The 19,549-nt window shown below is 36.7% G+C and overlaps 2 protein-coding genes across 4 annotated transcripts in view; one reads left to right on the top strand and one right to left on the bottom strand.

Moving 5' to 3' along the window:
• Window positions 1-2,049: 2,049 nt before the first annotated feature.
• On the bottom strand, window positions 2,050-16,591 carry prkacba (protein kinase, cAMP-dependent, catalytic, beta a). The gene is made up of 10 exons (XM_067431705.1): window positions 16,173-16,591; window positions 13,375-13,436; window positions 13,157-13,285; window positions 6,829-6,927; window positions 5,446-5,528; window positions 5,232-5,358; window positions 5,040-5,135; window positions 4,840-4,962; window positions 2,577-2,741; window positions 2,050-2,466 (listed from the first exon to the last, which is right to left on the bottom strand). The coding sequence occupies exons 1-10, from the start codon at window positions 16,348-16,350 to the stop codon at window positions 2,341-2,343; spliced, it is 1,188 nt and encodes a 395-aa protein (XP_067287806.1). The 5' UTR covers window positions 16,351-16,591; the 3' UTR covers window positions 2,050-2,340.
• A 1,511-nt stretch (window positions 16,592-18,102) lies between these two features.
• The window catches only part of ttll7 (tubulin tyrosine ligase-like family, member 7), a 141,589-nt gene continuing 140,142 nt past the window's right edge, over window positions 18,103-19,549 (top strand). For 2 of the 3 annotated variants that reach the window (XM_067431711.1, XM_067431712.1), the window contains exon 1: window positions 18,105-18,301. The gene's annotated coding sequence lies outside the window, so the exon portion shown is untranslated. Of the gene's footprint in view, window positions 18,302-19,549 lie in introns of all 3 variants that reach the window. The other variant, XM_067431714.1, reaches the window with a different exon arrangement.

Here is a 19,549-nt window from a genome sequence, read left to right as displayed (position 1 = left end):
TAGCATCTTGCAGTTGATGGAGATTTGTGGGATGCTCATCCAGGACACGAAGCTCCCGTTCCACCACATCCTAAAGATGCTCAATTGGGTTGAGATCTGGTGACTGTGAGGGCCATTTTAGTACATTGAACTCATTGTCATGTTCAAGAAACCAATTTGAAATGATTCAAGCTTTGTGACATGGTGCATTATCCTGCTGGAAGTAGCCATCAGAGGATGGGTACATGTTGGTCATGGACTTGGTAAGAAACAATGCTCAGGTATGACGTGGTTTTAAACAATGCCAAATTGGCACTAAGGGGCCTAAAGTGTGCTATGAAAACATCCCCCACAGCATTACACCACCAACACCATAATCCGATCTAATATGATTTCCGACCTGTAAGGTTGCCAGAATAATAATCTTACACGGTGTGTTAATAGGCCAGAGGAGAACTGGCACCCCGACTGAGTCTGGTTTCTCCCAAGGTTTATTTTTCTCCATCATGCCCCGATGGAGTTTTGGTTCCTTGCCACTGTCGCCTTTGGCTTGGCTTGCTCAGTTGGGGACACTAAAAATATGATTAAAGTTATTCAACTTATTATACAAATAAAATATATGAATTAGGTCTTATTTAATTCTATAAACTATAATACTGATCTGCCAACATTGTCGCTATATGATAAATTAAAATAAGCTGATAACATCACTGTTTTCTCCAGTACGGCTGTACAGCCAAATCTAATTTTGTCGCAATATTACCCTGTTTGACACTGTGAAGCTGCTTTGACACAATCGTGATTGTAAAAGCGCTATATAAATAAAGTTGATTGATTGATTGAACACCAGCCTGCACAGTGGTAACAAGGCATGATGGAACCATGCTCTGTTTATGCCAAATTCTGACTCCAGTCTTCAACTGTCCAATTTTGGTGAGCTCGTGCAAATTGTAGCCTTTTTCCTATTTGTAGTGGAAATGAGTGGTACCCGGTGGGGTCTTCTGCTATTGTAGCCCATCCACCTCAAGGTTGTGCATGTCGTGGCTTCACAAATATTTTGCTGCATAACTCTGTTGTAACATGTGGTTATTTCAGTCAAAGTTGCTCTTCTATTAGCTTGAATCAGTTGGGCCATTCTCCTCTGACCTCTAGCATCAACAAGGCATTTTCACCCACAGGACTGCCTCATACTGGATGATTTCCCCTTTCCACCCTGTTTCCACCATTCTTTGTAAATCCTAGAAATGATTGTGCGTGAAAATCCAGTAACTGAGCAGTTTTTGAAATACTCAGACCAGCCCGTCTGGCACCAACAACCATGCCATGCTCAAAATTGCTTAAATCACCTTTCTTTCCCATTCTGACATTGAGTTTGGAGTCCAGGAGATTGTCTTGACCTAGCCTGACAAGTCAGACCCACATCAAGATGTTTGGTCTGGAAACTCACCATTGACAGGGCTCAATCCGAGGGGCGGGATAAACGGTTGTCTTTCAAATTCCCTCTGCACACGATAGGATAGCGCTACAACCAACCAGAGCAACGAAGGTGAAGCAGAGCTTGATGATATATTCAACATTCACCGTATCTGGCCGGCAAAACTCTGAACACATCTTCCCTTTTTAAGAATTACTTCAGTGCCGTTCTTTGTTCTTTTCTCAGAGAAAAGCTTAACTCCAAGTCTTCCAGAGTCGCGGTCAAAGCTGATTCGAAAGACCGCCGTTCGCCAGTTTCTGTGTTTACTAGAAGCATGCAAACGCAACTCGGCCGTCGTCATTATGGCCCCACCCACCGACTCTATACACAATGTGATTGGCCCGGCAAGAGTTAGGCGATTACAGCTCAGAAGGGTATTGAGAGTTGCTAGACGACACTCGCGGGCAGATGCAACTGCCATGTGATTGGTTGATTAGATAATTACAATAATGAGAAATTGAACAGGTGTTCCTAATAATCCTTTAGGTGAGTGTGTGTGTATATATATATATATATATATATATATATATATATATATATATATATATATATACTGGACATACTTTTGTTCAATGTGTAACAGACAGACTTTAATCATTGTAATCACACTTAATTCATTGTATAAAAAAATTACTTTATTCATTGTATAAATTAATTAACATTAAAGTAAATTTTTTACTTTTACTCATAAATGTTTAAAAAAGAAGGAGAAGAGTGATTTTTTTTAACACAGTAGACTAACACTTCATGCACCTGCATTCAGCTCACTGAATATTACCAATGTTTTCAATTTTCAAGTCTCTTTGAATGAAGCAATGTACAAATACAATTACATGTTTTTAGATTTTTTGTTAAAAGAAAACCCTACTAAAGCTTTTACAGGTACCCTAGAACTCCAAGAACTCTTTTGTACATTTATCTGTGACAGATACCCGTATGTTTTCCTCGTCATACTCATCAAAGTTACTTGTGTCTCCAGGCCCTCTGCACTTTGGTATGATGGGAGCGTCAACCTGTAAAATACATGAAGAAATAAACAGTGCAAAGGAGCAGTTCTCCAGAATCAATCAAAAACTTGAAATCTGAAAGTATGAATAAGGTGTTAAAGAACAAGATGCCACACCTTCTTCTCATAGATTGCAATCCAGTCTGCTGTGGCAAACCATCTGTGGTTTTTGATGTCACTGACTCCATTTTTCAAATTGCCAAAGCGCTTTGTGAGATCCACTTGCAGCAGATTGCGCAGAAGATCCTTCAGGTCTGAACTGAAGTGTGAGGGGAATCGTACCTGGTAAAATCAAATATTCACATCTGAGTTTTGATAATTGTCCAATAATCACTAATTATGTAAACAAACAAAAAAACAAACAAAACAAAAAAACACCCAATGCATTGTTGCAAATGTTGAATACATTTCCAGACCCGTTGTGTCTTTTCTGCTTCTGTCATTCATTAGTTTCATTGGTAAACTTTTTTTCCTCCTTGTTTTAAGCATTCAACTGTGTCTCATTTCAAAGGCTGCAACTTCCAAAGGATGCATTTGTCAGCCGAATAATTCATTGATGCTACCTCAAAAATATAGTAACAGTCACTTTTATAGTGGCTATTTGGAAAGAAAGGTAATAAAAACATAATCAAAGTAGTCCATATGTGACATCAGTTCGTTAATTAGAATCTCTTGAAGCATCGAAAATACATTTTGGTCCAAAAATAACAAAACTATGAATTTATTCAGCATTGGCTTCTCTTCTGTGTTTGTTTTCAATCCTTAAATAAAGATTTGAATGGTTATGAATCAGCGTATTGATTCATGATTCGTGACATTGGTGATCCGAATCATGAATGAATATGCTGATTCATAACTGTTTGAATCTTTATTTAAGGATTGAAAACAAACACAGAAGAGAAGCCAATGCTGAATAAAGAAGTAGTTTTTGTTATTTTTGGACCAAAATGGACCAACATGACCTTGTCTGTGTCATGTTGTATGACAGATTTATTCAAATGGGTCTGAAGGGATGACCCCCCTTTTCCCCCTTTTCCCCCTTTCCCGACCCTTCTACAATTAAAAGGCTCCATGAATGTTAAGGTTTTTAATGAAACCACTGATGCCAATTAAGAACCTTTATTTTTGAGAGTTAAGGTAGGGTGCAAGTGGGCTAAATGCTCCTGTAAAGGTGTTTATTCTTGCCCCCAAATTGTACGTGCAAACAGCCAGCCACTCACATTTTCTTCATAAAACTTGGGAATCTATAAAAGATTATTTAGTAATTTTTCATTTACACACACTCATTCGCCCTCATTTATCAACCTTGTGAAGAAACGGGTCTATATGTTGGCGTAAGATTATGCTTACACTCCTCTCTGCCTAATTTATTAAGCTGTGTGCACCTCTGCAATCCAGGTGTACGCTAGCCTGACAAGCCAGACCCACATCAAGATGTTTGGTCTGGAAACTCACCATAGACGGGGCTCAATCCGAGGGGCGGGATAAACGGTTGTCTTTTAAACTCTCTCTGCACGCGATAGGATAGCGCTACCACCAACCAGAGCAACGAAGGTGAAACAGTGCTGGTTGATAGATTAAACATTCACTGTATCCGGTCAGCAAACCTCCGAACACATCTACACTTTTTAAGAATGATTTCAGTGCCGTTCTTTGTTCTTTTCTCAGGGAAAAGCTTAACTCCGAAGTCTTCCAGGTCCAAAGCTGATTCGAAAGACCGCCGCCGTTCGCCAGTTTCTGTGTTTACTAGAAGCACGCAAACGCAACTCGGCCGTCGTCATTATGGCCCTGCCCACCGGCTCTAGACACGATGTGATTGGTCCGGCAAGAGTTAGGGGAATACAGCTCAGAAGGGTATTGAGACTTGCTAGACGACACTTTCGGGCAGATTAAATTTGCTGCTGCTAGGGTGCGTCTAGATTTCTAGGCTAGGTGTACGCAATACCCGCCCTTGATAAATGCCGTGGCTGAAAAACGATCGTCATTAGAATAACACGCCCCTATATATTCAAGTCTCCGCCTCCCCCACGCCCTCATTTTACACATGCACCAAAGTTTATAATTACTATGTTGTTGTTTTTTTTTTTTACAGTTCGTCATAATATAGCATATCTTTGTCATATCATATCTTTGCGATTTGTGGTGTTAGGATTGTTTTTATGCGCATTTTCGCACTAACTCAAATGTGTGTACACCACCTCCTGAGCTGGCATCGGATTTGAGCATGCCTTACGCCAACGTCCATACTGATAAATCTCAAAGTCACCATGGTTATGGGTGTAGGCCTACGCAAGGTGTACGCTGGAAATTATGTGTACGCACTTTTGATAAATGAGGGCCATTATGATTTTTTCTTCCAAATTTTAAAAATTCTTCTGACCTTGCCAGATACGATTTTCTCATAGATCTGAATAGGTTGATCAGCAAAGAAAGGTGGATATCCAGCAGCCATTTCATAGATCAGAACACCCAATGCCCACCAGTCAACTGCTTTGTTGTAGCCCTAACAAAGGAAAAGAGAAAACGTTGAGGCCTCGTTGAACTCCTAAAGGAGTAAGAACAACTGCCGTGTTTTCTTACCTTGCTGAGAATGATCTCTGGTGCCAGGTACTCTGGCGTACCACACAGTGTCCAAGTTCTGCCTCTGACATGTTTGGCAAACCCAAAGTCTGTTACCTTAATCATATTCAAATGTCATAATAATGTATAAATACAAGACCAAAGTGAAGGTACCATTTTATCGGAAGACCAGCAGCCAAGTGACTTGAATACCTGGATGTATCCCTGATGATCAATGAGCAAGTTTTCAGGTTTTAGGTCCCTGTAGATGAGGTCTAGAGTATGAAGATACTCGAACGTCAGAACAATCTGAGCAGCATAGAAACGTGCATTCTGCTCACTATAAGGAAAAACATGGTTGTTATTATTAAGAGTGCTAAAGGCACACCGTAAAGAGTTTTTATTATCTAGTTTTTAAGCTGTTCACCTGAATCTTCCAATCCGTCTCAGATGTGAAAACATCTCACCGCCCTGGATATACTCCATGACCATGTATAAATTTGAATTATCCTGTTAAGGGAATTTTTGAACTGACACATCACATGAAAACCACAATGCCATGAAACACAATTTATCTATGTTTTGCAGCTTTGCAGTAGCTCTGCCAATGATTCCACTCCTACAGACACACACTTTAACATTGGGTGCATCTCAATCACCTCTCTAGCTCCCAAGCTCATGAATTAGTAGGTACACAAATTCGGGCAATGGTAAAGGATAGTAAAGGATGCTGACTCACTACACATTGGGATACTGATGAATCCTTTGTACAACATTTATTATTTATATTTATGAACAACAGCAGAGCTGATATATTTCTGACATTACTTGTACAATACTCTGCTTGCTATACATACGTGAAGCATTTCATTCGTCATTTTGTTTATGCTGAAATATAATAAAATAATGGTTTCTATTTAAAAAAAACATATAGCGCATGTCGACATGTACTGAGTTGGCTCACGTGACTGAAGTTTTGCGCTTCAGAACTTCCGTTAAAGGGATAGTTCACCGAAAAATTAAAATTAGCCCATGTTTTCTCACCTTCACATTGTAGGTGTATGTGACATTCTTCTTTCAGGCAAATACAATCAGTTATATTAAAAACTGTCCTGGCTCTTCTAAGTTTTATAATGGCTGTGAATGGCTGTTTCAAAGTCCATAAAAGTGCATCTATTCATCATAAAAGTGCTCCACATGGATCTGGCGGGTTAATAAATGCCTTCTGAAGCGAAGCGATGCATTTTTGTAAAAATAAAAATCCATATTCAAAACTTTAAAACTGCAATCTCTAATTTCCGCTAACTGTCCTATATGTGTTCATTAGAAACTGGCGTTGTATGACGTAGGATGCAGGCGTAGTATAAGTTCTTGTGACAAACGCAGAGGCACAGAGGACAGAGCAAAACAAAAATCGGTTCTCACGAGAACTAGCATATTCTCACCGAAACATCCTTATACGATATCTGTTGTGAACGCCAGTCTGACAGTCTGTTGTGAACGCTTGTATAGCGGAAGTTAGAGATTACAGTTTGTAAAGTTTAAATATGTATCTTTTTCTTACACAAATGGATCGCTTAACTCCAGAAGGCCTTTATTATCCCTTTAAGGAAACGTATGAGTATCAATGCAGCCTGGGTTTTGCGGTGCATTGTGGGACTTTTTAGGGAGAAAATGTTTCAGTGCACTGGATTCTGTAATTGAGACTGCCTTTAAAATGGCCGACTCCTGGTCAGCCCTGACTACTGAACTAGGGAGCTGATTGAGACGCACCTATTGTCTATCTTCTCAGTATAAATATCTCATGTACCTTAAAAGCGCACTCCAGCTTCACAAGGAAAGGAAAGGACACTGCATGTAATATTTTCTTCTCGTTTAATGTGTGTTCTATCTGTTTGAGCTTCACAACCTGAAAATAATCAAAAACAGGGATTAAAAAAATGTGGGAAATCATGAATAACCAAACGAAACCAAAGCAAAGCAAATACATTTCTAGTCTTAAAGTATATTGTAAAATTCTGTAACATATTTTATTTATTTTTTATTTTAAAGAAAAAAAAAACCTGATTCCCTTTTAATAAAACTGAAAATATTTATGTTTATGTTATATCTTTATATGTTAAATTCAATAAACATGGTTTTTCACATACACGTTTACAATAAAATAAAACCGCATTAGCCTTTTTGTATTTCTATTATAAAAAACACCATCAATTATTTGCGGTTTTAAAATACTGTTTGCAACTTTAATTCAAGAATAAAAAGCAGCTGGATCTGAACATGATGACTTTTTCTTAACTTTTCTTTTTCATAAAGTCATTCACAACACATTTTGCTTTTTTCCCCCTTATTTGTCAGATCGGTACACATGATACACATGAGAAAACTAAAAACTTTATTTTAGCTAAATGCTTAGCTAAACGTTCCACGCTCAATCCTCTCTCTAATGTGTTATACCTCTCACCATGTGTTTTGGTACATGACAATAAGTTTACATGACTAAGATGTCAGCTACTAAAAACGGAAACGTTTTTTCTTTAGCAACAACGTTTAACGTTGTTAAAATGTTTCCCATTCACACAGATCTGCGAAAAAGACTAAAACATTGTATTATGCATGCCAGGCCAGTAGATGCAATGTCACATTGTAAAGAAACACTACAAATTTGTGTTTTTGTAGTTACACAAAGACAATAACGATATTGTTTCCCAAAACTAGCACTTTGAATCCCATTTTCAAAAATGTGTGTTTTCAGGCCCCAAAAACGCCATTATCATGCAAATGAACAGCCAGAATACATAAAAGTTATGTTTTTATTTGAAAATGGTGTTGCGTAAAAAGCCCCTCAAACAGTAAGACTAAACGCAGTTTCAAATTAACACTTAAAGCATTAATTTTAACACTCCTTCATATCATATATGGTCCCAATCTATCTTTCAGTGTAAAACACTAATGTACAATATGTAGAACCCCATAATTACACTGAATAAATGCTCTTTAACACTGTAGATTGTTAATTTAACTATTTGGGAATTCATAACTTTTAACACTGCAAATTTTACACTGCCATGTTAATTTATTGTGTTTACGTGATAGTCATCAGTGGAAACATTATGGCTCTCTGTGGTTGGATCCTGTCAGCAGAGGAAGTTTCAGTTTCCTCTACGCTCTGTAAATAAATGTGTACCATTTTACATTTCATTCTTACCCATGAAACAAGGCCAGCGAGACTCAATTTAAATAGTGACATTTGACCTGTTTTTGAATATCCTGAAATTTGAAAATGATTATGTCCTCTGTAGAGAACACCAGGACTCAGTTATTAGGAAATTGAATGTATAAAAAATTGCTACTTTTCTTTTGCAAATCTTTATTTTTTAATTTTTTTTAATTAAGGATGTCTTCTGTAAACCAGATCAAATTATTGTTTTTGTTATGGCGGGTCAAGCAAAATGAGTTGAGGAGGGCTCTAAATGCAGTGCTTTTATTATAAACAAAAACAAATATTATAACCCACATGAGAAACAATGAAGAAGAGCACAAGACAAATAACTGAATAAACTAAGGGCCATACACAGGATAAAGATGAACTAAACAAGGAGCAAGCTGATGTAATCAGTAAAACATCATCATCATCCTCATCATCATCATTATCATCATCATCATCATCTTCCGCTTATCCGGGGCTGGGTCACGGGTGCAAAATTCTAAGTAGAGATGCCTAGACTTCCCTCAATCAATCAACTTTATTTATATAGCGCTTTTTCAATCGCGATTGTGTCAAAGCAGCTTCACATTGTCAAACAGGACAATATTGCAACTAAATTAGATTTGGCTGTACAGTCGAAACATGCACTGGGATGGATGAAACATGCACTTCCCTCTCCCTAGACACTTCCTCCAGCTCTTCCGTGGGAATACTGAGGCGTTCCCAGGCCAGCCGGGAGACATAATCCCTCTAGCGTGTCCTAGATCTTCCCCGGGGTCTCTTCCCAGTGGGACATGACAAAAACATCTCCCCGGGAAGGCGTCCAGGAGGCAACAGATGCCACATCTCAGTTGGCTCCTCTCGATGTGGAGGGGCACCGGCTTTACTTTGAGCTCCTCCCGAGTGACCGAGATTCTCACCCTATCTTTAAGGGAGTGCCCAGCCACCCTGCAGAGAAAGCTTATTTCGGCCACCTGTATCCAGGAACTTGTTCTTTCGGTCATGACCCACAACTCATGACCATAGGTGAGAGTAATGTAGATCGACCGGTTACAGCTCAGCTCCTTCTTCACCACGACAGACAGGTACATCAACCACATGTCTGAAGCTGCACCGATCCGTTGTTCCATCCTTCCTTCACTTGTGAACAAGACCCCAAGATACTTGCAGAGCGCAGTTGAGGCAGAAACTCTCACCCAACCTGAAGCGGGCAAGCCACTCTTTTCTGAATGAGGAACTATTGACTCAGACTTGGAGGTGCTGATTCTCATCCCAGCTGCTTCACACTCGGCTGCAAATCATCCCAGTGCATGTTGAAGGTCCCTGTCTGAAGAGGCCGACACAACAACATCTTCTGCAAAAAGCATAGATGAAATCGCATGGTCCCCAAACCGGACACTCTACGTCCGGAATCGGTGACAAAGGGCAGCCCTGCTGGAGTCTAACATGCACCGGGAGCAGGTCTGACTTACTGCCGCCAATGAGATCAAAGCCCCTGCAGGGACCTAAAAGCCCTAAACAGGGCCCCGGACCCCATACTCCCAGAGCACCCTCCACAGGACGCTGCGAGGGACACGGTCAAATGCCTTCTCCAAATCCACAAAGCACAGGTGGATTGGTTGGGCAAACTCCTATTAACCCTCCAGAACCCTGGAGAGGGTATAGAGCTGGTCCAGTGTTCCACGACCAGGATGAAAACCACACTGTTCCTCCTGAATCCGAGGTTTCACTATCGGCCGAATCCTGACATATACTTTTCCAGGGAGGCTAAGAAGTGTGATACCCTTATAGTTGGAACACACCCTTAAAAGTCTTAAAATATGTCCAATTATCATACTGTCTAATTAGGTAATACATTTGAATTCAAATTTTCAGCCGTTCAAAAAGTACTTTCTATATTATAGTATGATTATGGGTAATATGAATTAACTTTAGACGTACTACATTTTGCATGTTGTTACTGTCATGTGAACTACAATTGTGTCGCTTCACTGCCATTCATATATCCCCTCCTGTGGTTTCATGGGATAGTATTGAAGTGTCCATCAAATGTGCACTTCAAATCTCAGCAGCAGCAAGTCATCCAGGCACTTTTCACCTACTGTTTATCAAATTCTATGCCTTTGGAAATACTATACTAATACTGTTTTTGCATACTATATAGGGAAGTCTTCTACAAAACTGAAACCAAAACTAAACATGACAGAATTAGTACTTTTATCTAAATGTCATAATAACAATTTAATGACGTTTAGTTAAATTAGGACATTTATGTAGTTTTTACTGGGTGCATCTTGAGACAAAACAATGACACTGACATATTTTAAGATGTGTCAGTGCAAGTTGCTTTCAATTAGGACAGCTTGAACATGCATTTTAGTCTGGGACTAGATTTAAGCCTTGTCTGTGAAACTTGGGGACTTGAGCAAATGGAAATATTTGTCATTCGGAATTATTTTATATTTTACCTTAAAGCTACACTTTTTTTTAGTTTATTCTTAGCTAAAAACACTTAGTTCTTTCAAAAATATATGTGTTCATTAATGTATATTTACTTCTTTCAAGTAATAAAGTATTTTTGTAAGTTTATAATATGCCATTTAAAATACATACGGGTGAGGGGTTCGAATGCCGGTCGCCATGTTGCCCCTCCATCTTGAAAGTACAGTAGCCAAAGAGGGACAAACCCATAAATTCAAGCTTCGCCTTTCGCGTTTTAACACTCGATGGCACCGTGTCGAATGTGAAGAGGGGGATTGCCATGTTAATCTTGGACTAAATCGGCCACCTTAGGAGTTAAAACGAAATCAGAATTGAGAGAAACAGAAACTAATATTCACTGAATGGTCATATACCTTTACACCATTAGATGGGGGAAAATATCACACAGTGTAGCTTTTATTTATTGTTGTTAAAAATGTTTTGTTTCAATTCACCATTAGGGTGATTTGTGTTGTTCATTGTAACGTTTTTTTGTTTTTTGTTTGAATGATTAAATGTTATGATTGATTTGGTTTGTAGAAGTAACCCAATATAAAAACTAACTGATAAAAATTAAGCAGACTGAAATTGTTTAAGGTCTACAGTTAGTCGTATTTGCAATGGAAATGCGCAATATTAATTTTCATCTTAACTTCAAAATGCAAGCTTATTGAACTTTGATCCACAAGTATAAAGTACACACGGAGGATGATAACTATATAGCTACACCGATCAGGCCTAACATTATTACAGGTGAAATTAATAACACGTACTGTCTTTTCATCATGGCACCTGTTAATGGGTGGAGATATTAGGCATTAAGTGAACATTTTGTCCTTGAAGTTGATATGTTAAGCAGGAAAAATGGGCATATGGATTTGCAAGCATAAGGATTTGAGCGAGTTTGACAGGGCCAAGTTGTGGTGGCTAGATTAGGTCAGAGCATTTCCAAAACTGCAGCTCTTGTGTTCTTGGTCTGCAGTTGTCAGTATCTATTAAAAGTGGTCCAGGGAAGGAACAGTGATGAACCGGTAACAGGTTCATGGGTGGCCAAGGCTCATTGATGCACATGGGGGACAAAGACTGCCTTCAAACAGATGAGCTACTGTAGATCAAATTGCTGAATAAGTTAATGCTGGTTCTGAGAAAGGTGTCAGAATTCACAGTGCATCGCATTTGTTGAGTATGGGGTTGCAGTTTATATAATTTAATAATTTAATGCAATAAAACAGTTTTGACTGTGTAGTGGCTCTAGAATAACGTCATTGTCCAGCTTATATGTTTTTGATTGATTCAATTACGTTGTAAAAATAATTAGTTAATAAGAGAAAACAGAAAACTTTTAATGCAGTCTGTCCGTTCATTTACACAACAGCTGCATTTTGGTGGCCTAAGAATGCAAACTTTGAATTAAGTTTCAAAGTGCAGATTTTGAAAATGTGTTAACAATACCATTATCATCTCTGTGTAAACTTCAAAAACATGAATCTGTTAAAATGGTGACGGCATGCACATGTGTATTATGTGTTTAGTCTAGGCATGCATGTTTGAATGTGCACAGGTGACATCAGCAATAACTTGTCTGGCATGCATAATACAGCATTTTTTGTCATTTTCACAGATCTGTGAGAATGGGAATCATTTTTATGAAGTTTTTTATCTCTACAGAGATGTGAAAAAATAAAAAATAACTAAATAAATACACAAACAAACAAACAAACAAACAAACAAACAAACAAACAAACAAACAAACAAATAAATAAATAAATAAATAAATAAATAAATAAATAAAATAATGGTGACGACTGCAATCACAAACCAACTTTATTTTATTTTTTTATTATTGTTGTTAGTTCATACAACTCATTTTTACAATTTGTATAAACTACCTATCTATAGACGTTGAATGAATAAGTGCCTTCATGAAAGTGAAAGGGATGTGTAGCCAAGTATGGTCCCATACTCGTGAAATTCACCCATCCCAGTGTATACACACAGCAGTGTGTATTGAACACACACACCGGGAGGCATGAACAAACACTTGGAGTCAGCCATTTTTGCTGCGACGTCCGGGGAGCAATTGAAGGTTAGGTACTTTGCTCACAGGCACCTCAGTTATGGGTAATGAGAGTGTAAGAGAACGCTGGTCATTCACGCCCCACATCTACATTTCCTGTCGGTACTGCGACTCAAACCCACCTCAGGTTATAAGAACGATTCTCTAACCATTAGGCTATAAGTGACACAACTAACCATTGTAAAATCATACTCTTCTGGGAATTTTTTTTTTTTTTTTTTTTTTTTTAAATATTATCCATTCTGCTCTGGAGACACTATATTACTTAGTTAATATGTATACAAAAACAATATTAACAAAAAACAAATGTCTTCTAAAGAGGACACATAGCAATTGCTGGGTCCTGCAGGAGGACATACAGTAGATACTCACTTTTTCTTTGTCCAGAATCTTCATAGCATAGTATTGTCCTGACTGTTTGTGCTTGACTAGCATTACTCTTCCAAAAGATCCAGTCCCAAGAGTTTTCAGCCTGTCAAAGTCATCTAGACATGATGTGCTCTGCAGATCCAAAGGCAGAAGTCAACAATTAGTTCTGCTTGAGAAAACAGATTTTGACTTTTATGTGTACTATAATAAAGCTCTCATACCTGTGGCTGACTCTCCCATTTGCTCAAAAAATCTTCTTTGGCTTTTGCCAAAAATTCTTTCACTAAACGGGAAGGATTACAGAATTATCACCAGTTAGAAGTATACATTGGCAAAGGATTATTCAATGCATAATTTTATGATATAAAATAAATAAAACAGAAGTTAATGCATTTAAATTGGATCTGTGCTGTATAACTGTTAGTATCTCCTGGCCAGCATGCTTCGCAAGGGTTTGGATGTGGAAATACATTTTATTTTATGTTTTTGAGCAAGATAAAAAAAAGCCAGGAAACGTCAAATGTCAGTGAAGTCAGCGCACTTCCTGCCAACACCATATGTTAGACATAATACAAATAAAAATACTAAAAAAGTGTGTGTTATATCTATATTGACTGTAAAGATATCAAGTTGCTTTTTTGGGTAAAACATATTTGATTTGAGTTTACGTGGATATTTCATGTCAAGAAAACGGCCCCACTTTATTTTAGGTGGCCTTAAGTACTATGTACTTACATAAAAAAAAATAAGTACAATGTACTGTGATCAAATTGTATTGCAAAAAACTCTTACTGATATTGAGGTGAGATACGGGTAGAGTTAGGGACAGGTGTGGTGGTATGAGTAAGTTTAAGGGTATGGTATGATGTAAGGAAATTGTCAACTGTTTAATTACAAATGTAATTACAGAAATTTATTATAAGCAGGTATTTTTTAAAATGTAAGTACAATGTAAAAACATGTACACAATAAGTGCATTGTATCAAATGATTATTTAAAATATTAGTATATAGTAGTTAAGGCCACCTAATATAAAGGCTCCAAGAAAACTAATTTAATAGACTAAGTTCAGTCTTGCCATTCTGTTTGCAGCAACAGAGATGCTATAGTGATTAATCATCCAATAACCATCTTTTAATTTGAGTGGTCAAGGTTATAGCTACACTCAATTACCTGTAGGCCTACAGTTAAGCAATGCAGAGAGATTATGCAAATAAAAAGAACAACACTGCAAACTTCAAACTGAGAGTTGGACACATGCACTAAAAAAAAAAGTTGTTGGTCTAACTTAATAAAATTATTTCCACACAGTTGAACTGATTTGTTTGAACTTAAACTTGGTTAATTGCACTGATGAGTAAAATCCATCCAAAGTGAATGAGATCACTCTCTTAAAGTTTTCTGAACATAATTTACTCTTGTTCAGATTGGTGCTCTTGGAGATTTACCACCACAATGGGGGTACAGAAAAGAACATTAAACATTAAAAAGTCTCTCCCTTTTCTCATATTGTTAAAAATGCATAAAATAGCACTTTATTTGAATAATTAATCTCTTAATTTAGCCCCTTTGCAAAGCATGATGAGATGAAAGTCCTGTTTGTTTGGGTTACTTGATTGAAACATGTTATTTCAAAATGAAAACAAGAATTTATGTCAAAGAGTCTTTATTTCAAATGTCTCTGAGTAAAGAGTTTTAAGTCAATTTAACATGAAGCAATGATATTTCAACCAGAAACCTGATATAATGGGGTTAAATAAAGATGAATTGCTTAAATAAAGCAAACAGCATCACACAATATATTTTTTTTTAAATTGTCAGCAATTGCTTCTTTTTATTGATTAATCTTGATTGTATTGTCTCGGAATAACCTTACTCACCCTAATCAATACACTGTAAAACATGTTTGTTGGTTTACCTTAGTAACCTGGTTGCCTTAAAATGTTGAGTTTATTGAAATTAAAAAATTTAGTTGATATGATGAAGGAAATTTGTTTAATAAATAGAAACTCAAAATATTACTGACAAAAAAAAAAATCTGAACCACATAATTTTGATAAATCATGAAAATAGCACTATTTGGCATGTTTCACTGCGTCATCACAAATATAACACACACAATTACCCAATATGCTTACAATATCTTGTAATAATATTTTAATAAAGGTTGTCCAATCTAAAAAAAAAAGTCATCGTATTAACTAAAAATTTTTATTTCAATGAACTCAAAATTTTAAGGCAACCAGGTAACTTACTTTTGCATAATAACAATAGGCTATAATCTAGTCCACTTGACAACATTATTAATTTGAAATCTCTCCACTTGACAGCATTATACATGTTTTCATAAGGCCAGCTGCAACACACATACTAATATATATCAGCCTATGGACTTGTATGATGTATTTTATGAGGTGCCGCCTACCACCTGAACATGAGAATTGATTTGCATCTCTTTGTCAGATGCATATCAGTATAGAATTTGGTTAAATTTTAGGTTGTAATTTCATTGAACCAAGAGTGTTGTGATGAGAAATACAGAAATCAAGTGCACTGTGACAGTTTCAGCTTTGTGTAGGGAAGCCTATCTTCAGGTCTGCTCAAACTAAAGAAAGATAATACTTCATGTTGCAAACTTGATGTCAGTTTTTAACAGCCACTTTCACTAAAGTGAAACTTCAGGTTTGTTTGCTGGCTGTGAGAAGCAAACTGTTCTCTTCCTGTTGAAACCACAAAAAGTCTGACAGCGATCAAAGTGTACAGAAATATGCAAACAAGGCTAACATGTTTCACTCTGCGCTCATCAGCTAAATACGAAAAAAAAAAAAAAAAACTCTACATATCCTTCAGTCTGTAATGGTTGGGAAAATAATCAGAGATAGAATGCTATGAGTTAATATCAAGGGTAAGCCAGTTTAAGATACAGGATTCTAGTGCATTAAAACAACATTCATTAGGTTGTTTCTTAATAATATAATGAGATATTTAAACATATATCTCTGAAATGGGTTAGACTTACTTGTTGCATCCCAAAGGCAAGTGTACTCTGACACATGTGGCCCCTCATTCTCTAGTCCTTTCTCCTGGTTTCCTTTCCGATATTTGTAAAAAAATCGGCTAGCTAACGTGTCCAGTTTCTGAAGGGCAGAGTTAGTGCCTGATGAATGCCCAAAGTTTGGATCTTTTGTCTGGGCCATCACATGCACTGTTCATACAGAAGGAACTCTCAAACTGGTTGATGACCACAAATGCTCTTCAGCTAAAGTCTCTGGAGCACTGAGAAGTCATAGTCATTTCCTGTTTGAGAGTCTAGATTAACATAGAAAGTCTTTGTCTTACCACCAACTGAGCTAGTTATACTTCCTGTTAGAGTATGTGTTAATGAAGAAGTAAATACGAGTCATCAGGCCCTTTGCTCAACCCCAAAACAGTGGAGAAAAACAAAAAGACACTCTCAGGTTCCAAAGGCCATCACAGGGAGAATGTAGGCTATTGATTTCTACTGAGAGATAACTTGTCAAACCTGTATGAACCTTTTACTCATTCTCAAAAAGGGAGTTGCAGGGAAAGGAATAGTTCAAAATTTAAATTCTGTCATCATTTACTCACCCTCAAGTTTTTCCAAACCTTTGATACTACTAAACAGTTGATGGGCCTCATTGACTTCTAGTATTTTTCAACTCCATTTTTTTGTGTGTGCAAGTAAACTAGGCTATGTACTTTATCAGTGTTCTTCTTTGGGAAACTTTTACTTTACAACATTCGAGAATAATATTTTACTTTTAACTGCACTACGTTTCATACTGAATATAATTTAATAGGCTACATAATTACATGATTTTTTGTTGTACTTTCTTACTTTAACTCAACTCAAGTTTTACTTGATTATAAGTAAGAAAGTAGTTACATTTTTAATGAAATTAAGAATTAAAGGTAAAAAACGTCAAGATATTGACAATTTAATTTGATGAGACTGTGATGAGAAACTGATTTTTCAATAAACAAAAAATAAAAATAAATAAAATGATGTAGTTCATAATTCCCCGTGATACAAATCAGACACGGGTGATATTAAGTGCTTTCCTTAGCGTATGCATTTATTAACATGAAAAAAAGAAGAAGAAGAAGAAAAAAAAGAAATAAAAAAAAGAAAAAAGAAAAGAAACCTGTATGCACAAACAAAAGACGAACAGTTAAGTCGTGGCGCCATCAAGTGGCGAGCAGAATAAAAGTCATTGATGAAACAGAAGTCTTACCTGATTAATTGAGTTATTTGCCATTTTGTTCAAATTCACTTAATGCCATATTAAAATAGGCCTATCTTTCAAACAGTAGCTAATGTTACAAAATTACAAATAGTTTGACAAATGACAAGCCACATGCCTTCGAGGCTAATCAAAATTGGTTTAAATATTTTAAAAATGTATAACGTTTATATTAAATATAAACAAGTGTATATGCTGCTGTATATGTGTATATGTATAGGCTGCTGTAAATTTTAAAGTTGTTCTAATAGCATGATATGTGTTAATAAACACGGTGGGAAAAGCTTAATTTAACTATAGATTGGTTTCTATGTTAGGTTCATATAGCCTAATAACAATATACCAATACAATTTTATTATTTTATTTGTTTAGAAATAGATATAAATATAAATATTATTAGCTTTTAATATTAGTCATCTGAATAAGAACCCGGATGGAAACATTGGTTTGTTGCTAAGAATCCGTGCGCTCCGGAAGAGTCCATGTATTACACAGTGAATTATGGTCACTCAACAGTTAACATACACGCGAACGCATGCCTATTAATCATGTAGAAATGAACAGTAATTGTATTAATTTTATAGGCAATAAAAAAATCCCAAACTATAGTTAAACTATATTGTGTTATTGGTACTGTGTAAACAGCATGCAGTCCCATGCACCCCTATATGAGGAATAGGTCGGTCCATCTTCATCGTACACTTGCGGTAACTGGACAACATACAGAGCAGATTGAGGGCTTATATTTAAAGCCAAACATTTAAGTGAAATGTTAAAATAAAGTAATATTCATTAAGGTCAAAAATAAGATTTGTACACAAAGAAACAGAAAAAAGCGAGGAACAGTGACATCATCGCAGACAGACAGCAGCCCGTGTTTAGGTAATTAACCTTCTCATTTTCATCATGATTGACCAGACCAATGTGATCACATAGTTTAAAGAAAATAATAACAATAATGCTATTGACATAATTATTCAATGGCTTGGGCTCAGTGTCTGTATAAGCTAGTCTTGTGTGTCAGGATGCGGCGCATCTCTGCATCTCTCATCGCATCCGCTGTTTTTAAATAATGTTCATTTGACACTTTAGTAACATGCAATATAACCTAAGCCTTGTGTATACGTTTGTAATGTTGGTTCTGCAGTTTAGACGAACAGCTGCATAAACCCTGGCAATGCAGTAGCCTACCGGTGTTTTATTATCATCTGCTGGGCCTCCTAGCTTGCATCAGTTCAGTTGATCTCGCAGAGAAATCAGAGGCAACAAATCACATGACAGCGCAAAGCACCCTGTATTTAACTGTGAGTTAGAAGAAGAATAAACGGAGAAAACAGGTGTTTGGATGCAAATCTGGTCTTTAGGCATCCTCATTATATGTGGCCTACAAACAGGCCAACAGTTCCATCATGTGCCAATGTCCATGAATTAACCTGTGCACATGAGCTAGAACAACAACACAAATCACTATCTATCTATCTACCTATCTACCTATCTATCTATCTACCTATCTATCTATCTATCTATCTATCTATCTATCTATCTATCTATCTATCTATCTATCTATCTATCTATCTATCTATCTATCTATCTATCTATCTATCTATCTATCTATCTATCTATCTATCTATCTATCTATCTATCTATCTATCTATCTATCTATCTATCGCATGCCACAGTCTCCAGCCTTCTTAGCTGTAGACCTCATACAATGTTTGTTGAGAAGTTGCCATGAGCTCTATACTGTAACAGACAAGTGGTTCAAGTCTGCAGATTACGTCTTCTGTTAATGGGATAGAATGGTTTCTAGGAGAATTTGATTTTCTTTGCTCACTATTTAAATAAACACTTTCATTAATCATTATGCATTGTCAAGAGTAGGAGCTTTGGAGATTTCTTGCTATCTTGCTATCATTTTTCTTGCATGGTGTTCTTTTTCTTGCATACTGCAAGTAAAACTGGTGTGGTTATCATGTTGCCAAGAAGACATATGTGTCCATGTCTAAGAGCTGTGCCCATTTTATATAAAAAATTTATCTTGTAAATGTGATTTTTTTAATTAGCAAATGCAATACATGGTCCTAAAATGTAGTGCTGTCACTATCAATTATTTTGTTACTTTAGTAATTA

The sequence above is a fragment of the Pseudorasbora parva genome, chromosome 22 (assembly GCF_024679245.1).
Source record: "Pseudorasbora parva isolate DD20220531a chromosome 22, ASM2467924v1, whole genome shotgun sequence".
NCBI lineage: Eukaryota > Metazoa > Chordata > Actinopteri > Cypriniformes > Gobionidae > Pseudorasbora > Pseudorasbora parva.
This window is presented reverse-complemented; position numbering and strand designations above follow the sequence as displayed.

Coding starts and splice junctions, on each gene's coding strand:
- prkacba (XM_067431705.1), bottom strand. CDS start 16,350: ATGGCCCAGACAAAAGATCCAAACTTTGGGCATTCATCAGGCACTAAC. Junction 5,359..5,445: donor AGACGGATTGGAAGATTCAG/GTGAACAGCTTA, acceptor TTTTCCTTATAG/TGAGCAGAATGCACGTTTCT. Junction 4,963..5,039: donor CAGAGATCATTCTCAGCAAG/GTAAGAAAACAC, acceptor TTCCTTTGTTAG/GGCTACAACAAAGCAGTTGA.